The sequence below is a fragment of the Physella acuta genome, unplaced genomic scaffold (assembly GCF_028476545.2).
Source record: "Physella acuta isolate Inbredline_101_S28 unplaced genomic scaffold, ASM2847654v3 ptg000820l, whole genome shotgun sequence".
Taxonomy (NCBI): domain Eukaryota; kingdom Metazoa; phylum Mollusca; class Gastropoda; family Physidae; genus Physella; species Physella acuta.
The window spans coordinates 22,488-44,887 of record NW_026732338.1 but is presented as its reverse complement, the minus strand read 5'-3'; the positions used below and the strand labels follow the sequence as shown (position 1 = coordinate 44,887).

Genomic DNA, 22,400 nt, shown 5'->3' with positions numbered 1-22,400 from the left:
AATTTGAAATGCATTTTTAATAACAGCTTTAAAAAAGATTCAGTAATTAACTTTTCTCCAGAGACCTCTATAGACAGAAAGTTAGATAAACTGAAATCATTTTGTCAAATAAGATTAACTGGAGTGTGGAATAATTCAACATAAAAGTGCTGGATACCTTGGCACTGACTGTCACTTGTCTTGTGATATCCTGCCTGACACTGACACAGGTAACTGCCAGGTGTGTTGACACATTTGGCATGATCTGGACAGATGACACCTGCGCTACACTCATCAACATCTGTGTTACAAGTGGCCGATGTCCAGCCAGGTTTACAGGTACAGGTGCCATTAACCTTAGAATCATGTGACATTTGCTAGTCATTGCAATGGAATGTGACATTTGTTAGTCATTGGAATGGAATCATGTGACATTTGTTAGTCATTGGGATGGAATCATGTGACATTTGTTAGTCATTGGGATGGAATCATGTGACATTTGTTAGTCATTGCGATGGAATTATGTGACATTTGTTAGTCATTGGGATGGAATCATGTGACATTTGTTAGTCATTGCAATGGAATCATGTGACATTTGGTAGTCATTGGGCCACTGCATCATTGCAACATAAGCTATATTTGCTGATCACACATATTTTTTAAACAAATAATAATAGTAGTTCATTACTATAAAATAAAAATTGTGATTTTAACAATAAGAAAATATATGCATTTTTATTAGCTTCCAGCATTATTAATAATTCTTAGTTCTTAGCTAATCTTTTTATCTTTGTATACCACTAATATCTATAAAAATGGAGTAGATACCAAAGTTAAAATAAATGTGTGTGATTGTCTACCTTGTCACATGAGATAGATGTTGTTGGACTACACAAACATTTGCTGCTACAGTTTACACCATACAAGTTGTCTGGGCAAGCTGGAATTAATATTTTTATAACAGTCAATCCTAACCAAAAGACACTCGTAAACATAGTTCAGGGAAGAACATTCTCTAGCTAGGACTTCCTCAATTAGAATATTTAAGCCACAAAACTATCCACAAATAGATGTTGCTATAATAGTATTCAGAAAAGTTTGATAAAGAAGTAATTTTTTTTTCATTTTTATACTTTTACAAAATTTATAGAACATATTGTTAAAATTCTTGGCTAAATTCTAGAAAAAAGGAAATGTCTTTACCAAGACAAGTGATTTCATCAGCAGCCAGTTGTAGACCAACAGGACACGTGCACCTAAAACTGGAGCCATCAGCTGTCTCTTCACAGGAGTGTGAACAAGGAGAGCTCTTACACAGATCCACATCTAAAGGTACATTTAAGTAAACTTTACTTTATAAGAGCAGAGCATATTTAAAAGGAAAACATCCAAGAAAGCTAGGATTTTTTGAAAAATCCACAGTCTTTTCAAGCTAACTCTGAAACTGGTGTCTTATAATAAAGTTTCAAGTTTTGCATGAGCTTTTTTTTTAGTTTATTGAGACAACTCACCATCACAAAGTAGATTATTATCAGGGTTGACTTCCCTTCCCTTCTGGCAAAAACAAGTTTGTTGTCCATTAACCACAGCACATTTGTAGGAACAGTTCAGTGTGGAGCACTCACTGGCCACTGAAACACAGGTCAAGCTTGGTCATTTCAACATGACAAATCTCAATTTAAACTACCCTTTATACACAATAAATATCCTACCTGCCCTTTAAAAGGTATAACAACCTCATTAATATACCTATACAAGATGCCCCATCCACCCACCTGTCATCAACCTATACAAGATGCCCCAACCACAAAAAAGCTTCAAGCCATCCATCCATCCCCCAACCATGTCCCCAACCTATACATTATGCCACTACCAACCATGTCCCCAACCTATACATTATGCCACTACCAACCATGTCCCCAACCTATACATTATGCCCCTACCAACCATGTCCCCAACCTATACATTATGCCACTACCAACCATGTCCCCAACCTATACATTATGCCACTACCAACCATGTCCCCAACCTATACATTATGCCACTACCAACCATATCCCCAACCTATACATTATGCCCCTACCAACCATGTCCCCAACCTATACATTATGCCACTACCAACCATGTCCCCAACCTATACATTATGCCACTACCAACCATGTCCCTAACCTATACATTATGCCCCTACCAACCATGTCCCCAACCTATACATTATGCCACTACCAACCATATCCCCAACCTATACATTATGCCACTACCAACCATGTCCCCAACCTATACATTATGCCCCTACCAACCATATCCCCAACCTATACATTATGCCACTACCAACCATGTCCCCAACCTATACATTATGCCCCTACCAACCATATCCCCAACCTATACATTATGCCACTACCAACCATGTCCCCAACCTATACATTATGCCCCTACCAACCATATCCCCAACCTATACATTATGCCACTACCAACCATGTCCCCAACCTATACATTATGCCACTACCAACCATGTCCCCAACCTATACATTATGCCACTACCAACCATGTCCCCAACCTATACATTATGCCACTACCAACCATATCCCCAACCTATACATTATGCCACTACCAACCATGTCCCCAACCTATACATTATGCCACTACCAACCATATCCCCAACCTATACATTATGCCCCTACCAACCATGTCCCCAACCTATACATTATGCCACTACCAACCATGTCCCCAACCTATACATTATGCCCCTACCAACCATGTCCCCAACCTATACATTATGCCACTACCAACCATGTTACTAACCTATACAAGATGCCCCATCCATCCATCCACCAAACCATGTCCCCAACCTATACATTATGCCACTACCAACCATGTCCCCAACCTATACATTATGCCCCTACCAACCATGTCCCCAACCTATACATTATGCCACTACCAACCATGTCCCCTATACATTATGCCACTACCAACCATGTCCCCAACCTATACATTATGCCCCTACCAACCATGTCCCCAACCTATACATTATGCCACTACCAACCATGTTACTAACCTATACAAGATGCCCCATCCATCCATCCACCAAACCATGTCCCCAACCTATACATTATGCCTACCAACAACGCTACCAACCTAAACAAGATGCCCCATCCACATCAAGCTTCAAGCCATCCAGACAAGCACAGTGGTAGCCACCATTTGTGTTCTCACACTTCTGCTCACATTTAGCAGTCTTTAGTTGACATTCATCAATGTCTACATGGGAAATAAAAACATACAATTTAAAAAGCTTTTTTTTTTTAAATATTAGTTTAAATGCCACTACAAAATAACACAGTTTTAAAGCATTTTATAAACTTTTTAAAAAATCTGTGTAAAGAAAAAAAAGTCTCAAAACTATATAAAAAAAGACAATTTTGAAAAAAAAATGTGTTCCTAATTCAGTACTTCCCTTGAAGCCAAACTTAACATTTAATTAAAGTTGTTCTTAACACAGTACTATGGTTACTTCCCTTGTAGCCAAACTTAACATTTAATTAAAGTTGTTACTAATACAATACTGTGGTTACTTCCCTTGAAGCCAAACTTACCATGACAAGTTTTAGCTGTAGTGTTGTACCTGTAGCCAGTGTGACAGGAGCAAGTGAAGCCACCATTTTTGTTCTCACACACTTGTTCACAGTCATTGCTGAAACGGCTAGCACACTCATTGATGTCTGCAAGTACAGCAAACCAAGTGGTGGTTTCACTTATAATGTTTGTGTCTACTTACATCTGATGTTGATATTTCATTTAATTAAGTCATATTCTTGATCTTATTATTTAACTTAAAATGGTGTATCATTGTTAATGTTGATATTTCCGTAAAATGTTGTTGTCATATATCTGATACTGATATTAATAATTCTCACAATTTTGATAGGCAAAAAACCTGCGGAAAAAGGACATATTTAAAATGAAAAAAGCTAAGGCTAGATACATTGCATTAGAAAAAGTTGAACTGACCAGTACATGTTCCAGATATTTTTGAGTACCCATCCAGGCAATCACAGAAAGCACTGCCCCTGGTGTTGACACAAATTTCATCAGATGAGCAGATGAGAAGACCTGTACCACACTCATCCAGATCTTCATCACAGTGTACACCTGGGTACAAGTTTCATTTCCATTAGCTGGGTGTCACAGTACTTCATTCAAAATATTAGCCATAAATTAATAACAAAAAATATAGGAACAACTAGAATAAGTTGACAAGGTATTTCATTCTATATAATAGTTTCGCTGTCTGTGTATCTATCTATCTATCTATCTATGTATCTATCTGACAAGAACGCTCTAGAGAAAACATAAGCAAAAAAAAAACTTTCACAGTGAAACGAAAACGAAATATGACGTCCTATTTAGCATAGAGTAAAAAATAATCTCAAGCCGGAGAGTGCACACTGTAATATGAGTAAACATTGAATAAAAAGGCAATTTTGTCTAATCTAAATGGTTTGCGTGAAGAGTTTCTTTCATACAATTCTTCGGGTAGGGGCGAAGCCCCACCCCCGTGTAAGAACGTCTGAGCCTCCCCCCCCCCCCCCCCCCCACTCCCCCCAACTCAAAAGAAATTTCTTCATCGATACTCTATAATAAAATTACCGCCTAATTAATGTGCCTACTCTAAAAAGTGGTTTTCTTGCAATTTCTTTAATGCAATTCTTCGGGTAGTGGCTAAGCGCGACACCAGTGTTTCTTTCAGACTTTTTGCTCCTCGGAGGGGGGAACTTTTTCTAATCCAAAAAGTGTTTAGCGTGCAGTTTTTTTTTTCAAGCATCTCTTCCGGTAGGGGCGAAGCCCCGCCCAGATTCTTCCTTCAGTTTTGTATGATCTACAAATGCAACCAGTGTTTCTTTCAGACTTTTTCCTCCCCGGAGAGGGGTGGGGGTACTTGAAATTTTTGGGGGCGGGGGTAGAATTTTCTGGGAGGGGTCGGACACTGGAAAAAGTATATAATTATATTTTGTTGAATGGGACGGTAGACATGTTTTGGAGTGTGTGTGGGGGGGGGGGGGGGGGGGGCCTCCCAAGTAGAGTAAAAATAAGGAACAATTAGAAAAAGATAAGGTATTTCATGTTTTCAGTAAATGAATACAGATCTGAAACAATAAGGGCACTAACCAGAGAATCCAGGTTTACAAATGCAGCCCTTCTGTGGGTCACATCTGTCAGCGCCAGCACTACAAGAACAGTCAGTGACACAGTTTGTTCCCCATTTGCCTGGGCCACATCCTGGGGGATAAGTCCAGCTTTAGACAAACTATTTTGTTTTTTAAACAACATACGGTAAAAAGTTTAGCTTTAGCCATAAAGCAATTTTTTTGTAAACTTGGGAGAATAAATTCTGCTATAGTCATAAACTAGAGTCATAAACTTAATCTAAAACAACATTTGGTAAAAAACTTCATATTAAGCCGTAATTAATTTTTTAAAAGTCATAATTTTCTCAAACCTTGTGATGACTGACCACTTACCCACACATGATCGTCCATCATTATCTAACATAAAGCCAGACGGGCAAGAACAAGAGTAGCCACCAGCTGTATTACTGCATCTCTCCTTGTGTGCACACAGATTCAAATGGTCAAATTCACATTCATTCAGGTCTAAAAAAAAAAAAAGTTTCAAATATTTAAAAAATCATAGCTTAAAGAGAATCACAGATTAAAACAAGATAACATTTACAATTAAAGAATTTTAAATAATTAAAACTAAAGGAAACATAATATTTTTTCCTCCAGATTAACTTGTTAAATTTAACATTATAGTCAGAACCAATGTGAAGTATTGGACATGCTTTTTCTAAAACTGTAAAAAACACAGAAGTTATTGAAATTGTTATCAAATATATTACAATCAGAAGTTTATTGTTACTTATTAGCCTTAAATTTTTAACTTTGTGGTAAACAATGTTAGAATTTTTACCTATAGTAAAAAAATTGTTGGCCACAAGTTTTACCTGTGGTAAAAGATTTGCTAGCCACAAGTTTTACCTGTAGTAAAAGATATTTTACCTGTACAGTTTTCTGTCCCCTGCAGGAAGAAGCCAGTGTTACACAAACAGTGAGGTGTGTTTGTAGACAGGTCGACTGTACAAATCTGTTGGCACTTCAGACTAGTCACATCAGCGCACACATCATCTGATGCTACAGCACAAAGTTTCAACATTAACAAGTATTGATCAACGCACATAACAATTGTTTCAATATCAACATTGCAAAGTATTTATAAACACAGATCACAAAGTTTAAATATCAACATTACAAAGTATTTATCAACACACATTACCTAAAGCATCATTACAAAATTTCACAAATGTTTTTTAGTCTAGCTTAAAAATTCTTATATACTCAACTAAATTATTGTAGCTATTATGTTGACTAAAGCAATGCATAAATAAGATAATTGTATACTGAATTTATAATTTGATGATTGTAAATTTGACAAACCTTTAACGCAGTTGGCTCTGTCTATGTCAAGTCTGTATCCATAGAAACACTTGCAGTTGTATTTTCCTTGTGTATTTTCACAAATCTGTTCACAGTTGTGAGCTTTAGTGACACACTCATCAATATCTGGATGGAGGAAATTTTACAATGGCAGGCTATTGAAATTTATGCATGGGAATAATTGGTGACATACAAGTACTACAGAAATTGCTGCAAGTATAAATATTTAAAATGTTTTTTTTAACTAGTATTTATTATCAAAGTAGGTAAAAATGTACTGTTTTTTTTAAACGAGATTTAAAATGAGTATAGTCAAGTGTACATAAGTTTCAAAGCTATTCTACTTAAAATATTAAAACTGCTTGAGTTGACTCACCGACACAAATATTTTTGGCATTTCTAGCATAGCCTTTCTGGCATGTGCATGTATAGCTGCCATTGTTGTTGACACAGTCCTCTACTGCCAAGTCACAGTTGTTGTCTAGAACATTCTGGCATTCATCAAGGTCTGTTAGATGGCATACATTAACATTGCACACTTTCACACAATTAACTAACAGAATTATCTCTAAATTATCTAAATACAATTCTAGTCATATTTTACTTCAAGCATTTTTTATTGGTGATATTTGATAGTAACACTACTATGGGCTCTAAAAAGAGGCTCCTAGTTATTAACAGTGAACAACAGCATTAACTAAAATTACTTTTGCTAAAATGGATTATGTAATATGATACCAGTATTAACACTATCCCTAAGTACTGTCCTAGCTGTATCCCTAACCCAGTCTAGCTCTCTACACATTTCTAATTACATAATCTACAGCCAAATTCACTGATTTTTTGACAATTCCATTGTAAGACATTGTTAATGTAAATAATACAGTATATATAATACAGTGTAATATAATACAGTATAATATAATACAGTATCATCCCAAACTTTATTTTCTCAGATTTTATAACAAGTTCCATTAAAATCCAAACCTTTACACAATCTGCCATCCCTGAAATATCCTGGTGGACAATCACAGTGGAAAGAGCCAAGTGTGTTGACACAGATCTGGCCAATGGGACACACAGAAGTGTTGGAACACTCGTTGACATCTAGGTTACAGTTAAACCCTGTCCACCCTGTAGAGCAGTCACAGCCTCGGATAGGGTCACATGATCCATGACCATTGCAAACACAGAGTTGGGTACAGTTGGTTCCATAGTAAGGCTGGACACAGGCTGTAAATAATGTTTTATATGGAGTAAGTCAAACACAGAATTGGGTGTAGTTGGTTCCATAGTAAGGCTGGACACAGGCTGTAAATAATGTTTTATATGGAGTAAGTCAAACACAGAGTTGGCTGCAGTTGGTTCCATAGTAAGGCTGGACACAGGCTGTAAATAATGTTTTATATGGAGTAAGTCAAACACAGAATTTGGTGCAGTTGGTTCCATAGTAAGGCTGGACACAGGCTGTAAATAATGTTTTATATGGAGTAAGTCAAACACAGTTGGGTACAGTTGGTTCCATAGTAAGGCTGGACACAAGCTGCAGTAAAAATAATGTTTTATATGGAGTAAGTCAAACACAGAATTGGGTGCAGTTGGTTCAATTCTATTTTAAATATAAACTGTACATAAAACATTATCATATGCTACAATCCTTGTACGTATATAGATAGATTTTAATCAGTACATACATTAACTTTCTAGAATTTATGTCACAGTAAGTACATACTTTGCACTTTTGATTAACTGAAAACTTAAACTGACTGAATTACTTTGCTTGATTGTTGATGAGCTTTTGTTTAGTCAATTAAAACAAGTAAGCAGGATGATGAATTTATGAAAAGAGATGTTAGTGTCATGTTGCCACTGTAGTTGTGTAGTGCAGTATCACAACAATCAGTTACGTGTGCATGTGGTTCCATCATTTTCCAGCTTGTAGCCAGGGTAACAAGAACACTTGTAGCCACCATCTGTGTTGTCACATGACTGACTGCATGGTTTGTTGCCAGTTGTACATTCATTCAAGTCTGAAATTTAAAAAATAAAATTCCAAAACATTTTACAGAACAAATAATATTAGCTAAATAATAATTTCTTTTTAACACATATTATTAAGGTTTAGTAGTCTTTCTTGTATATTAATAAAAATCTATCAGTTTGCAATGAATGAATTTAAAAGTTGTATTTTAAAAAAATGAGATAAAACATGTAAATACCAAAGTAGCATTTAAAACAATCTTACCAACACAATCCTTGTCTGTAAGAAGAGTGTAGCCCTTATAGCAGCTACAGCTAGCAACCCCATCTGTTACAGTACATACTTGTGAGCAGCTTTTTGATTTACACAGTTCTGTACTGCTAGGATCTACAACACAAAGATCAATCTTCTCTTAGCCATTTAGGTAAAATTAGAAGGGTTACCTTCTAAATAAATAAATAGTATAGTTTATACTGTAGGTCTATAAATGTTATCCTAATATATAAAAGCCCATGTGCGCACTTCTCTCTCTCTCTCTGTCCGCAAATTATTTTCGCAGGATATCACGTCAGAATCTTGAGCGATATTAGGAGAATTTGATACAGACTTTTGTTGAAAATAATATGGTAGATGTTTTAAATGAATAAACAAAATTATATTTAAAGAAGAAAAATAAAAAATAAAGGCATATTCGAATGTAGAAAAACAGTTTTAATTATGCAACCGGAAAAGTGTTTATAGTTGGGACAAGAATGCCAAAATCGATGATGTCACATGTCATATGTTTGAAGTACGGAAAGTACACAAAACCAATGGCATCATCTTCCAATTTTAGAATACGAAGAAATGAACTATTTCATTAAAATTTGATTTAGATCTAGATTTATAGATTTACTAATCGAGACGTAATTTATGAAATTTAAACAATTTCCTCTGCCAAAACTAATACAAATTACTTTAAAAAACAACATAAATACCATTGAAAAGCTGGGTTTTTAACGGAATCATTTAAGTCTTTTAATCGAGGTGTGTATTTAATATGGTGTTGTGTTGACTAATTATGTAATTTTATTTTTTCTAATAGGTATTAGTAGCCTATGTTATTTTAAATGTGTCAGACTTTTAGCTATTTATTTATCTCTTTGCTTTGTCACTAATATCGTTAAACCTGTAGTAAAGCACATTGCGTTTTGATCGATAACTATTTTATAAAATATTCTTCTAAAAAATGTATACCATTAAAAATATATAGACCGATAATTCATGTGTAATGGGTACCAACGGCTAGTTTAAACTAAGAGACAACAAACAGTACCCTGAGTGCAAGTTCTTTTGTCTTGGTTTAATGTGTTGCCCTTATAGCAGGTACAGTTAAAATTGCCATCTGTATTTTCACATAACTGCTGACATGTGTGGGTCCTCTCTGAACACTCATCAATATCTGGGCATAAAGTAATATGGACATACATCAAGACATACATGTAGACATACATCAATATTTGGACATAAAATAATGTGACCACTCATTAAAATCTTGACACAAATAATGTGAACATATATCAACATTTTGACAGAAAACAGAAAAAAAAAATGTTCTGAAATATTTAAAATAAAGAATGCACTTAATATATTGGGAATTGTGAATAACACAAAAAAATTACAAACTGAATGTACAATACAAACAAAAAGAACCCACCTTTACATAGTGAGCTGTTGGCTGTATCTGGCCTATATCCTGGCTTACACTCACATCTGTAGGAGCCAACTGTGTTCTCACACTCTGAATTTTCTGGACAGACTCCACTGGTCCCATTGACAATACATTCATTTTTATCTAAAACACAACATAACCGTAAGATTGTGTCATATTGACATTTTTATCTAAAACACAACATAACCATAAGATTATGTCATATTGACATTTTTATCTAAAACACAACATAACCATAAGATTATTTCATATTGACATTTTTATCTAAAGCAAAACATAACCATAAAATTATTTCATATTGACATTTTTATCTAAAACACAACATAACCATGAGATTATGTCATATTGACATTTTTATCTAAAAAACAACATAACCATAAGATTATGTCATATTGACATTTTTATCTGAAGCAAAACATAACCTTAAGATTATGTCATATTGACATTTTTATCTAAAACACAACATAACCGTAAGATTATGTCATATTGACATTTTTATCTAAAACACAACATAACCATAAAATTATGTCATACTGTCATTTTTATCTAAAACGCAACATAACCATAAGATTATGTCATTTATCTATAACATTCCATAAACATAAGAGTATGTCTTATTGACAATACATTAATTTTTATCTTAGAGTTAAACCTGCCATAAGTAACATTGACAGTTGATTCATTTTTTCTTAAGCTATCTATCTTTAATAAACATTAAAGTGAACTTATCAGACTGTACAATATGTGCAGTTAGGAGGTAGATAGCAACCCATAGAGTTAGGAGGTAGATACTAACACATACATTTAGAACACAGATACCCAAGCATACAGTTAGAAGGCAGATACTAACACACACATTTAGCACACAGATACCCACCCATACAGTTAGGAGGTAGATACTAACACACACATTTAGAACACAGACACCCACCCATACAGTTAGAAGGCAGATACTAACACACACATTTAGCACACAGATACCCACCCATACAGTTAGGAGGTAGATACTAACACACACATTTAGAACACAGATACCCACCCATACAGTTAGGAGGCAGATACTAACACACACATTTAGAACACAGACACCCACCCATACAGTTAGAAGGCAGATACTAACACACACATTTAGCACACAGATACCCACCCATACAGTTAGGAGGTAGATACTAACACACACATTTAGAACACAGATACCCACTCACAAAGTTAGGAGGCAGATACTAACACACACATTTAGAACACAGATACCCACCCATACAGTTAGGCTGCAGATACCCACCCATACAGTTAGGAGTCAGATACCCACCTACACAAGTACTGTCACGTTCCTCAAACCCATCAGGACAAGGACCGCAGGAATATCCAACAGGGCTGTTTCCTTGCTCTGCTGCTGTCCTGTCTGTGCACTTTTGATCCCCCAGACAGGGCTGATCCTTACAAGCATCAAACTCCACCTCACAGTCTTCACCTTTTATTTCGGGAAATTTTAAGTCAAGTGCAAACAGTTATATAGAGGAAAATCACTTGTAAAAAATATATATTACACAAGTTCAATGCAAATAGATTATGAATAAGTATTATTTAAGAGCATCATTGCAATAATTAAACAGAATTTTTTTTTTAAAATGATAGCTTTCAAATGCCTTACAAATGTTTTTCTTGTATCTTAAATTAATGGCATGTACAAAATTTGACAGATTGATCTGTAGAATGCTATATATAGCACCCATACAGGTTATTTACTGAAGTATTAAGATTGGACCCTGGGCTTGAGTCCATAGGACATCCCTGAGTCCATCCAGCTCTGATGGTAAACAAAGGGCATAGTGTTGACCATACAATCCCTTCATACACCAAGCTCACTAAAACAGGTGAACTCTACTTCACCTGCCTCGTGGACTGCAAGGTTTGAATGGGTACTTGACCCTATCAGTAGAATTTTCTGTAAAATAGACGACACCATCAAAGTTGAACCCACCGGTGTATGCGGGCCAGCAGTTGCAAACATTCAGGAGAAATCTTCCCCCATTTTTCTCCCCCTCCCTTGTCTTGTTCCTGTCACATTCTCCCACTCCACCACACGCAGGACAGACAACCACATCCAGGTACACAATAAAGGATTGTCCCCCTTTGGAGTCCACTGCTTGTACACTGCAAGAAAAAAACATTATTTAACTTTTCTTTGATATTATTGAGAAAATAAAAAAAATGGAAGTAAAAAATAACCTTAATTCTAATAGTGAATCTAAACAAAGTTAAATATACTGCTTAATGGTGATTTAGAAGAATACGAAAGAAGGTGATTTAGAGAGCTTTTAGTTTTTTTATTAAATTAGTTAATGGGGTATCAAAAACTATCAGTACCAGCTGTTAGCAGTTTAAAATCAATGCTTATAATGTAAAGAAGAAACTACCCAATGGTGACAGGGGTGTGAGAATCTGGGGTGTATGTCAGAACACCAGTGGCTCCATCTATGGTGAGATCACTGCTTGTGTTGGCGACTAGCCTGTAGGTCACAGTGTCAGTTACATCAGTGTCATTAGCCTGGAACCTGAAGGTTGATTTGACACCATGAGTTACCTCCCATTGATTGTGTCTATTTAGCTGGTTGGGTAGAATCTTTAGGGATGGAAGGCTGTTATCTAGAGTGGGAAGTTAAAGGATAATGATATTCTTTAATCTGTAGGCCTATACATCTCTAAAACAAAATTATCAATTATGAAGCCGATTGTAACATAATCTTATGTTATGATATTCTTTATTCCATAAGCCTATTAATCTCTAAAACAAAATTATCAATTATGAAACAGATTGTGACACAATCGTATGTTTGAATGCAGACTCAATTTGATGAAAAGAACAAAAAAGTCCTACAAGTTTATTAATTAATGCAAGTAGAAACTAAACAATTTTATAAAAAAAATTTGTTTCACAGATCAATTTTATTAAATCACATGTTTTAATAGAAGATGTATAAGTTACCTCTGTACAATTAAATGTAATTAATTAGCAATAAATTAGCAGTGATTTATGAGATGTAATTACCTTGGTTAGACTTCAGGCTAAAGGCGTCAACACTTGTAGACTTGGTGGTCAATGCAAACTTTTCATCCTTTGTTATTATGTAATCAAATATACAGGCATCATTGTCACCACATTTAGATTTTGCCTCTGCAAGAAGCACTGGGTTGACTTCTTCTCGGAAAGTTGGTTCAAATTCAGGATGTTGATAGTCAAGGCAGCTCTTCCCATCAGGGTAGTTAAATATGGTATTGCTGGAGGTTACCTCCCCTACAATGATAGAATATTCTTACAAATCTGGTTTGTAGAGCAATAATTTATTAAATTTAAATGTCAAACATGTTCAGTTGTATGTTACGGTTGTGTTAATAGTTTAGTAGGGTAGAGGTTATTTGTAATGTTATAGTAGCTTCCCCTTTGTTTATATTTATTACTGAGAATGATTTGTACACAAATAGGTCAGTAACATGAAAACCAGTGGCAAGTGACATATTTGGGCTATAAAAAGTTGTGTTAGATTATTTGCAGGGTCCATTCCAATATAGCTAGACTGGTGGACATTCACCTTGATCACCACACCTGTATCTCACACTGTAACAGTGAACTTTATTTGTTTATTATTGACCAGTAATTAAGGCACTCCTGATGTTTAACGTTGTACTTACATTCTCTGCCAAAATTTTCAAAGATTTTTCTCTCTGTGTTTGTGTCATTAGCAGTCAGCACAGTGCCATCAGGAAGAATGAAGTCGTCACTTTTGTTCCCATTGAAATTCCCCATCAGGCCTTTAAATTTTCCTTTCAAGTCAGTTGACACATCAATAGAAAATTCTAGAATTTTCATGCCAACATGGACTTTCAATGAGATACCTGACACAAAGGATATTTTGAAATTAGGGCATGAATCAGGGTTTTAATTAAATAAAGGTAACAAAACTATTTTAGGGCAACGGTGTGGTCTAGCAGTAGAGAGCTGGACTGCTAACCTGTAAGTCTCAAGTTTGAATCCGGACTCAAGTCAGCAGACCATCTCTGAGTCCACCCAACTCTGATGGGTACCTAATTCACATTAGGAAAAGTAAAGGCAGCTGGGCATAGTGCTGACCACACTATCTCTTCATATACAGAGGTCACAGAAACAAGTGAACTCTGCTTCACTAGCCCTATAGACCGTCAGGTTTAAAAGGGAACCTTACATTACTTTATAAAATTATCTTAGAAAAAAAATATTCAAACAACTATTTACTGACTGACCAGAAGGAAATGTTGCCACCATTTGTGTTCTGTTCTCCTTATCCTCCCTTGTGATGGTGATGTTGTTATCAAAAGTTTCCTGGTAGTCGCTGACTTTGTAGAACTCAACTGTCACATCATGACCATTTGCTACAATTACCATGCCTGAGCAGAAAGAAAAATCAAAGAATTAATTCAGATTAATTAATTTCATCATCATTCCTGTGGAACATAGGGATATAACCACACCACTATACTGTTCTCCACCAAAGTACGGCTGAAGGTTCTTAATTAAAGACTGATTTGTTTTTCTGTTTTTTTCTGACCCACCCACTTTCCTCTTTCAATATGATGCCAGTCTGTTGTTTGTTTTTTCACACAAACTTTTTCCAAACCATCCTGATTTGTATTTTTGTATTTCTTTGCCAGTAAGGTTGTGCCCATTTTCCCCCATTGTTGGTAATTTTCTCTGATCACTTGATGATCATTTTTATAGTGCAAGCATACATTTGTAAACAGTCTAAAGTTTGTTGTTTTTAGTTTGTGTTATTCTCCATGTCTCAGTATAAAACAATTTTGTTTGGGTCAATTCGGTCTAGATTTTCTTTGTATATTTGAATTGTGACTTATCTATCTTTAATTTAGTATTTATATTCATTCTACCATTAAACATGCTCTTATTTTGTTTATCTAATCTATCATGAATCATCCACACCCACCCACCTGTTCCAACAAGATCAAGTTCTACTTGTAGCTTAGAGTTGTCTCCCTCCACAGCAGCAAAGGCAACAAACCCAGTTGCGTTTGTCTTCTTCCCTTCAGCATTGCTGATCTGCTCTGTGCGACATTGGAACATGAAAGGTATGTCTTCAGCCCAGAGTAGCACATATTCACCCAGACCATTGAACGTGTATTCATTGCCATCTAAGCTCAGGATGTGTGGGTCACCTAGTGCAATACCTGAATCAAAACAGAAGTTTTAAACTGTCAAATTCAATATTTGTTTAAAGGTATCTTGCAAATATTATTAGTAACACAAAGCTAAGACAAAGCTTAAACAACAAGGTAAATTTATTTATACAATTGTTGTGTTCAATATGTAAAATCTGCTATGATAAGCCATAAATCACTAAATGTGTTTACAATTCCTTGTTGATTAAGGTTGACAAACATCTACGACAGCATTAGTTACACAAAGAAATGCATAGGAAAAGTTAGGAGCATCTGGGCAAGATACACAACTAGCTGATTGCAAGGGGAATAACACATATTGAATCACATATTCAAGAAAATGACATTGGTTAGTGTTAAATTGTAGTGAAGTGCATAGTGAAAATGTTAACAAAACTTATGAACTTGAATCATCAGAGATTACTTCAGCTCACCTGAGATGACCTCAGCTCACCTGAGATGACCTCAGCTCACCTGAGGTGACCTCAGCTCACCTGAGATTACCTCAGCTCACCTGAGATGACCTCAGCTCACCTGAGATGACCTCAGCTCACCTGAGGTGACCTCAGCTCACCTGAGATTACCTCAGCTCACCTATGACCTAGGCTTACCTGAGATGACCTCAGCTCACCTGAGATGACCTCAGCTCACCTGAGGTGACCTCAGCTTACCTGTGATGACCTCAGCTCACCTGAGATGACTTAAGCTCACCTGAGATGACCTCAGCTCACCTGAGATTACCTCAGCTCACCTGAGATGACCTCAGCTCACCTGAGATGACTTCAGCTCACCTGAGATGAACTCCGCCTCTAATGAGCAGCCATTTTCTGGCCGCACTTGGTTGAACAACGAGCAGTACTGGGAGGGGGAGGAACTCTCCTCACAACACCATCTGTGTGGGTTCAAATCTTCTTCTTTTGATTTCCTAGCATCACCCCACCACCACCAAGGGTCATTCAGGAGAAGATGACCTGCGTTAGGATCTCTGAAGGGTATGTAGGGTGAGTTACGCCAAGCATTGGTCCACGCCTCCCAGTCATAATACAAGTTTGGGTCTGGGTAAGTGTATTTGTAGCAGCAGAGCTAAAAGGTAAAATGTAAGTGTACAACAACACAACTATACTGTAAGTGTATTTTATAACAACACAACTATAGTGTAAGTGTATGTGTAGCACTATAGCCAAATTGTCAAATAATCTGCTAGACTGTAATATTTTAAAAATATTCAATAATGATATTTGACACAAGTGTTTCAAGAAATTTAAGCAACCACGTAAAAATTGGTTCCCTATTGCTGCAACTTCAACTGAATCTAACTTAAAAAACATTTAGCTATAGATATGCCACAATTAAATAAATGATGAAAATCTAACTTAGAAACATTTAGCAATAGATATGCCACAATTAAATGAAAGATGAGTTAGATCAAACCATTACCCTATTGAGAGGGTTGCCCCTCAGCCTATCCAGGCGTGACTTGGCCATTGGGCTGAGAGCGAAGCAAATGATGTATGACCTGTCATCTCCTTCAACTTCCTTCCAAGAATTCGACCACCACTGACCCCCCATGCGGTCAAGGCTACAAGGACAGTCAAACAGGGCGGCTACGTGTGTTTGATGGGTCCTGTTGGTTATGAGGTGTTGGTTTTGTAAGTAAAAGTTCATGCACTGGCTGTCTGGGTTTACGAAATAGCCGACTTGTTCAATCCAGGTACCATAGCGACCTGAGAAAGACAATCAATTGTAAAATCAAAACAAGTCTGGAGAAAAAGGGCGGCAAAATTCAACAAAGACAGTCAATATCAGAATAAATGCAACACTGGCATAATTTGGGGAAAAAAGCAGGTCTTTCTATAGTATAATCAGCAAATCTTTTGTTTTTTTAATTAACTAATAACTTTCTATATAAACATTGTTATACCGTCTTTGCTAAAGCAATTTTATGTCGTATCATTCATTAGAGTTTACAAGCATACGCTTATCATTTTTACTTCCCTCAACTGCTGGGTACTTATAAGTGCTGCATATGCTCATTGCAAAGACCATAATAAAAAAAATGATCCCCTACTCTGCTGATGACCTTGCCATCTAACCTTTGACATTTCATTCACTCAAATCTTACTAACCTGTGTTCCAAACCACTTTATCCATGTTGGTGGTAAGATCAGTGTAGGTCACTTGGTAATCTCTAATTAAGTCTGCAGAAACCAGACCAACTGCTATAGTTCTCCACTGTTCATAAGCCCAGTTCATCTCATCCTTTTTGTAAGTGACTATAGCATATGATGTCACACCATCACTCACAAACACAGCTTGGAATGTATTCGTTTCAACTCTCTTGTTTAAAAAAAAAAAACATAATTAATTTTAAAAGTTAATTTCAACTTTCTAGTTAAAAATATATATATATATAATTAAGCAAAAAAAAAAGTTTCAACTTTCTAGTTTAAGAAAAAATGAATAACTAAACAAAATAAAATGTCTATTCTAGAATCAACAATTAGAAAACAAAACCTTGATAGCATTGGTATTACTTTGGCTGAGAAAAATATTGAAGAGTGCTGTCCAATTTTTTACATTTAAAAAGCTGTTTCAGTCTGAATATTGTTAAAAAAAATACTTTTTTTTAAAATCCGTAATTTCATTATCCTAAAAGTTTTTTCTCTGTGACTAAGAATGTACTGAAATGTTCACCTTTGTCAAACAATATTCCTCATACAAAGACTGGTAGTAGAGAATCCACCAGTCATATGTTTTGTACTCATCAAACCAGTCACATAGCCACATGTACCAGGAGTATGGCTCCACTTTTTCATAGCTGGCAACTAGGACTGTGGTTGCCAGAAAACTTTCTAGGTGAAAATGTTCATTTATCTAGGGCAAAAAAATGTTTTTCTAGATATAACAGCTTGTTTATCTGGTGGGGAGGGGGAGGTGAATTCCTCAATACAATTTATTAAAGATCTCATGTGAAAATTTAAATTTTGAGATACTAATTATCTACAGTAGACAAAATTATTTGTATGTAAGAAAAACTTGCTCAAATACAAAAATTGTGTGATCATGCCAATGTGTAGAATAAAAATATTTTCTCAATGAAATTGTTGCTCTATGTGTTGTAAATACATTGTCCTAGATAAGGTTACTAAACTCTCTATTGTAACCAAAAATAGGGGAATTAATATTCAATTATTATTCTTTTTATTTAAGTTCAATTTGAATTCCATTGGCTACTCTGGAAGATATGACTTACCTCTTGACTAGCCCTGGTGAGCACATCATTCAGTTTTGGTGAGTTCTGTGTCCTTCCATTGGCTACTCTGGTAGATATGACTTACCTCTTGACTAGCCCTGGTGAGCACATCATTCAGTTTTGGTGAGTTCTGTGTCCTTCCATTGGCTACTCTGGTAGATATGACTTACCTCTTGACTAGCCCTGGTGAGCACATCATTCAGTTTTGGTGAGTTCTGTGTCCTTTCATTGGCTACTCTGATAGATATGACTTACCTCTTGACTAGCCCTGGTGAGCACATCATTCAGTTTTGGTGAGTTCTGTGTCCTTCCATTGGCTACTCTGGTAGATATGACTTACCTCTTGACTAGCCCTATTGAGCACATCATTCAGTTTTGGTGAGTTCTGTGTCCTTCCATTGGCTACTCTGATAGATATGACTTACCTCTTGACTAGCCCTATTGAGCACATCATTCAGTTTTGGTGAGTTCTGTGTCCTTTCATTGGCTACTCTGATAGATATGACTTACCTCTTGACTAGCCCTGGTAAGCACATCATTCAGTTTTGGTGAGTTCTGTGTCCTTCCATTGGCTACTCTGATAGATATGACTTACCTCTTGACTAGCCCTATTGAGCACATCATTCAGTTTTGGTGAGTTCTGTGTCCTTCCATTGGCTACTCTGGTAGATATGACTTACCTCTTGACTAGCCCTGGTGAGCACATCATTCAGTTTTGGTGAGTTCTGTGTCCTTCCATTGGCTACTCTGGTAGATATGACTTACCTCTTGACTAGCCCTATTGAGCACATCATTCAGTTTTGGTGAGTTCTGTGTCCTTCCATTGGCTACTCTGGTAGATATGACTTACCTCTTGACTAGCCCTGGTGAGCACATCATTCAGTTTTGGTGAGTTCTGTGTCCATTTAGACAAGGGATTCACTTGCTCATACAGGTGATAAAACACTTTGCCAGATTGCTTTGGGTTGGTATAGGTCCAGAAAGGTGCCAGCACATTGGGAGTGGGGTCCGTTGAGTAAGTGTACTGTAAATCTGGCCACCAAACTCTTGTTTGACGGCCAAATGTAATCACACCATTTGGTAGGACCTGGTATAGAAATTAGGCAACAAAATTAGATATACATTTATTAGCGAAATTGTATGTAAAAGGGAGATTAAACAGTAGATAAATAATTCAAAAGAAATTGTGTCTAACTTACATGTGCAACTTGAACCCTAGTTGAGCCAAATGGAACTGACTTACATGTGCAACTTGAACCCTAGTTGAGCCAAAGGGAACTGACTTACATGTGCAACTTGAACCCTAGTTGAGCCAAAGGGAACTGACTTACATGTGCAACTTGAACCCTAATTGAGCCAAAGGGAACTGAATTACATGTGCAACTTGAACCCTAGTTGAGCCAAAGGGAACTGACTTACATGTGCAACTTGAACCCTAGTTGAACCAAATGGAACTGACTTACATGTGCAACTTGAACCCTAGTTGAGCTAAATGGAACTGACTTACATGTGCAACTTGAACCCTAGTTGAGCCAAATGGAACTGACTTACAAGTGCAACTTGAACCCTAGTTGAACCAAATGGAACTGACTTACATGTGCAACTTGAACCCTTGTTGAACCAAATGGAACTGCACTTGAAAAAGTGATGGGTTTACTGATGGCATCGTACCAGTAGTAAAAACCTTCACCCCCACTTGTTTCAACAATGTAATCTCCTACAGATTCTCCATATGGATAGAGATCTAGGAAATCAGAAACATTATATTGAACTTTTAGGCCTTCTTGACACATTATATTATTTAGTAAAATAATCTTTCTACAATTAATCCATATTCCTGCAGTTTATTCTGATCAGCCAGAAAACACTGGCTGTCATTTAGTGTAGTTAATGAACATAATTTTTTAATAAAAATGTTTCCTTCATTGCAAATAGAAATTAAACCAGTGGGCACTTCAACATATTTGTGAATTATTAAAAACCCACTAGCATCAATGCAATTCTTTTTTATACTTAACAATGATAGTATATTTACAAAAATGACTTCTTGAGATATATTACATTCAATTAGATGTTGAACAAGTTAATTAAAAAGTCTAGTGACATTTAAGCGCAATTTCCTTATGTTATCTAAAAATAGCTCTGTCGTAGCGTAAATCAAGAGCAGGGTTAGTAAAACCATTGGTTAGTTATTAAAACGTTTTTTATTAAATTTTTTTTCAGTATTTTGCATGTTTTATTTACAATAGAGTTACATGACTAAAAACCATTGCGCGCCTACTGAATGTGATGACGCAGCCATTGAACGTGATGGCGCAGCTATTGAACGTGATGACGCGTGTGGTGTGGTTGGATAAATATGCTTACTAATTCGGTCCAAATTTTAATTAATTCAAAAAATTTTTTGTGACCGAACGAAAGGATATTTTTGAAAACTTTCTTCGGCAATATTGTTCTAAATTATGGCAGAAATCGATTGGTATATGTTTCAAGTCGCTAAGTGGTCTGGTTGCCGAGATATGGGCCAAAAACTGCTTTTTTTCCGACGCTTTTTGGCTTTTCCGGGAAATCCATGAAAGGAACCCGTAATTTTTATGGCCCATGTTCATCCTTGTAATTTGCTTAACATAATTGCTTTTGGAACTAGTCATCGATATTGCTTCGTTGAGGAGGAGATACGACTTAAAGCTGCGGACACACATCCATCCATCCATTCATTCATACATTCATACATCCAGAAATGACGGGTTAATAAACGCAATTCTCCAGAATGGAAATTGCGCTAAAAAGTACGAAACTAATTGTTACCTCTTTGTTTGAGAGCTGTTTCTGTAAAAATAAATTTAAAAAATAATATATAATTGGAAAAATTTGTTTTGAAAAAAAAATTCAGAGGATAACCAGTAAAGAATAATAAATGCTTATGATGATAAATACTGCCTATAAATTATAAATAAAACTGCTATTTAGACAAACTAAATAGTAAAATGAAATAATAGATACCATTTTGTTTCACACCTGAGGATAAAAGATTATTAAAAAATATTTTAATCGAATTAAAAAAAAATTTCATCAAATGTTATTGATTTTCTGCATAATAAAGCCATTTTTTTTTTGAAATACAAAAATAAACCGTATAATTTTAATGAAACATTTTTAACAAAACAATATAATGGTACTCATTGACAAAAATCATGAATGTGAATATGAATGTACTTACACGTGTAACCACCATCTATGTTGATGCAGTTGAAGTTTTCACCACAAATGTAAGGGGAATCTGTGCACTCATTGACATCTGTGCCACAATCAGCAGACGTGTATCCAGGTTTACAATTACAGTTGCCAGTTGTACTTGAGCAACTTTCTGTCTTGTTTATCTGGCAGGTGCAAGAGTTGTTACAGTTCCTGCCCCAGGTCCAGCTACTACAAGCTATTGTTTACATGAGGATTGAAAGATAAATTAAGATAGTCGTAGACATAAAATTAGATACTAAAATAGTAAATATGATACAATAAGAGGGTTACAAAAAAAAACAATGCTAAAATAAGATGAATAAAAATAAGTTGATTGTTGTGCTAAATTTAAATTTAAAATATGATAATATTCTATCAAATTAAAGTAGTAAGCATCATAGTAAAAAAAAAATAATATTGTTATATTAAAAAATTAGAAGTCACTGCAGTTTTATATTAAAAGAAGAAAACACTTTCCATGTTTATGAAAAACTACGCATTATTGTTATATTTAAACTGATGTAGAGAAATTTTAAAAAA

At 35.7% G+C, this 22,400-nt stretch overlaps 1 protein-coding gene across 1 annotated transcript in view; it reads right to left on the bottom strand.

The window, feature by feature from the left end:
• The window catches only part of LOC131951651 (uncharacterized), a gene marked incomplete at its 5' end in the record, with an annotated part of 48,082 nt that overhangs the window by 6,542 nt on the left and 19,140 nt on the right, over positions 1 to 22,400 (bottom strand). The window contains 33 exon segments of the mRNA XM_059313995.1: positions 158 to 335; positions 840 to 919; positions 1,183 to 1,305; positions 1,491 to 1,610; positions 3,112 to 3,234; positions 3,570 to 3,695; positions 3,985 to 4,125; positions 5,143 to 5,253; positions 5,496 to 5,627; positions 6,036 to 6,167; positions 6,471 to 6,596; positions 6,847 to 6,978; positions 7,458 to 7,703; positions 8,378 to 8,500; positions 8,716 to 8,838; positions 9,767 to 9,892; positions 10,148 to 10,285; positions 11,472 to 11,633; positions 12,144 to 12,316; positions 12,580 to 12,808; positions 13,212 to 13,457; positions 13,853 to 14,056; positions 14,441 to 14,584; positions 15,143 to 15,379; positions 16,162 to 16,453; positions 16,808 to 17,094; positions 17,497 to 17,707; positions 18,065 to 18,244; positions 19,474 to 19,710; positions 20,219 to 20,367; positions 21,432 to 21,452; positions 21,627 to 21,641; positions 21,844 to 22,056. Of these exon segments, the coding sequence (XP_059169978.1) occupies positions 158 to 335; positions 840 to 919; positions 1,183 to 1,305; positions 1,491 to 1,610; positions 3,112 to 3,234; positions 3,570 to 3,695; positions 3,985 to 4,125; positions 5,143 to 5,253; positions 5,496 to 5,627; positions 6,036 to 6,167; positions 6,471 to 6,596; positions 6,847 to 6,978; positions 7,458 to 7,703; positions 8,378 to 8,500; positions 8,716 to 8,838; positions 9,767 to 9,892; positions 10,148 to 10,285; positions 11,472 to 11,633; positions 12,144 to 12,316; positions 12,580 to 12,808; positions 13,212 to 13,457; positions 13,853 to 14,056; positions 14,441 to 14,584; positions 15,143 to 15,379; positions 16,162 to 16,453; positions 16,808 to 17,094; positions 17,497 to 17,707; positions 18,065 to 18,244; positions 19,474 to 19,710; positions 20,219 to 20,367; positions 21,432 to 21,452; positions 21,627 to 21,641; positions 21,844 to 22,056 (5,280 nt within the window).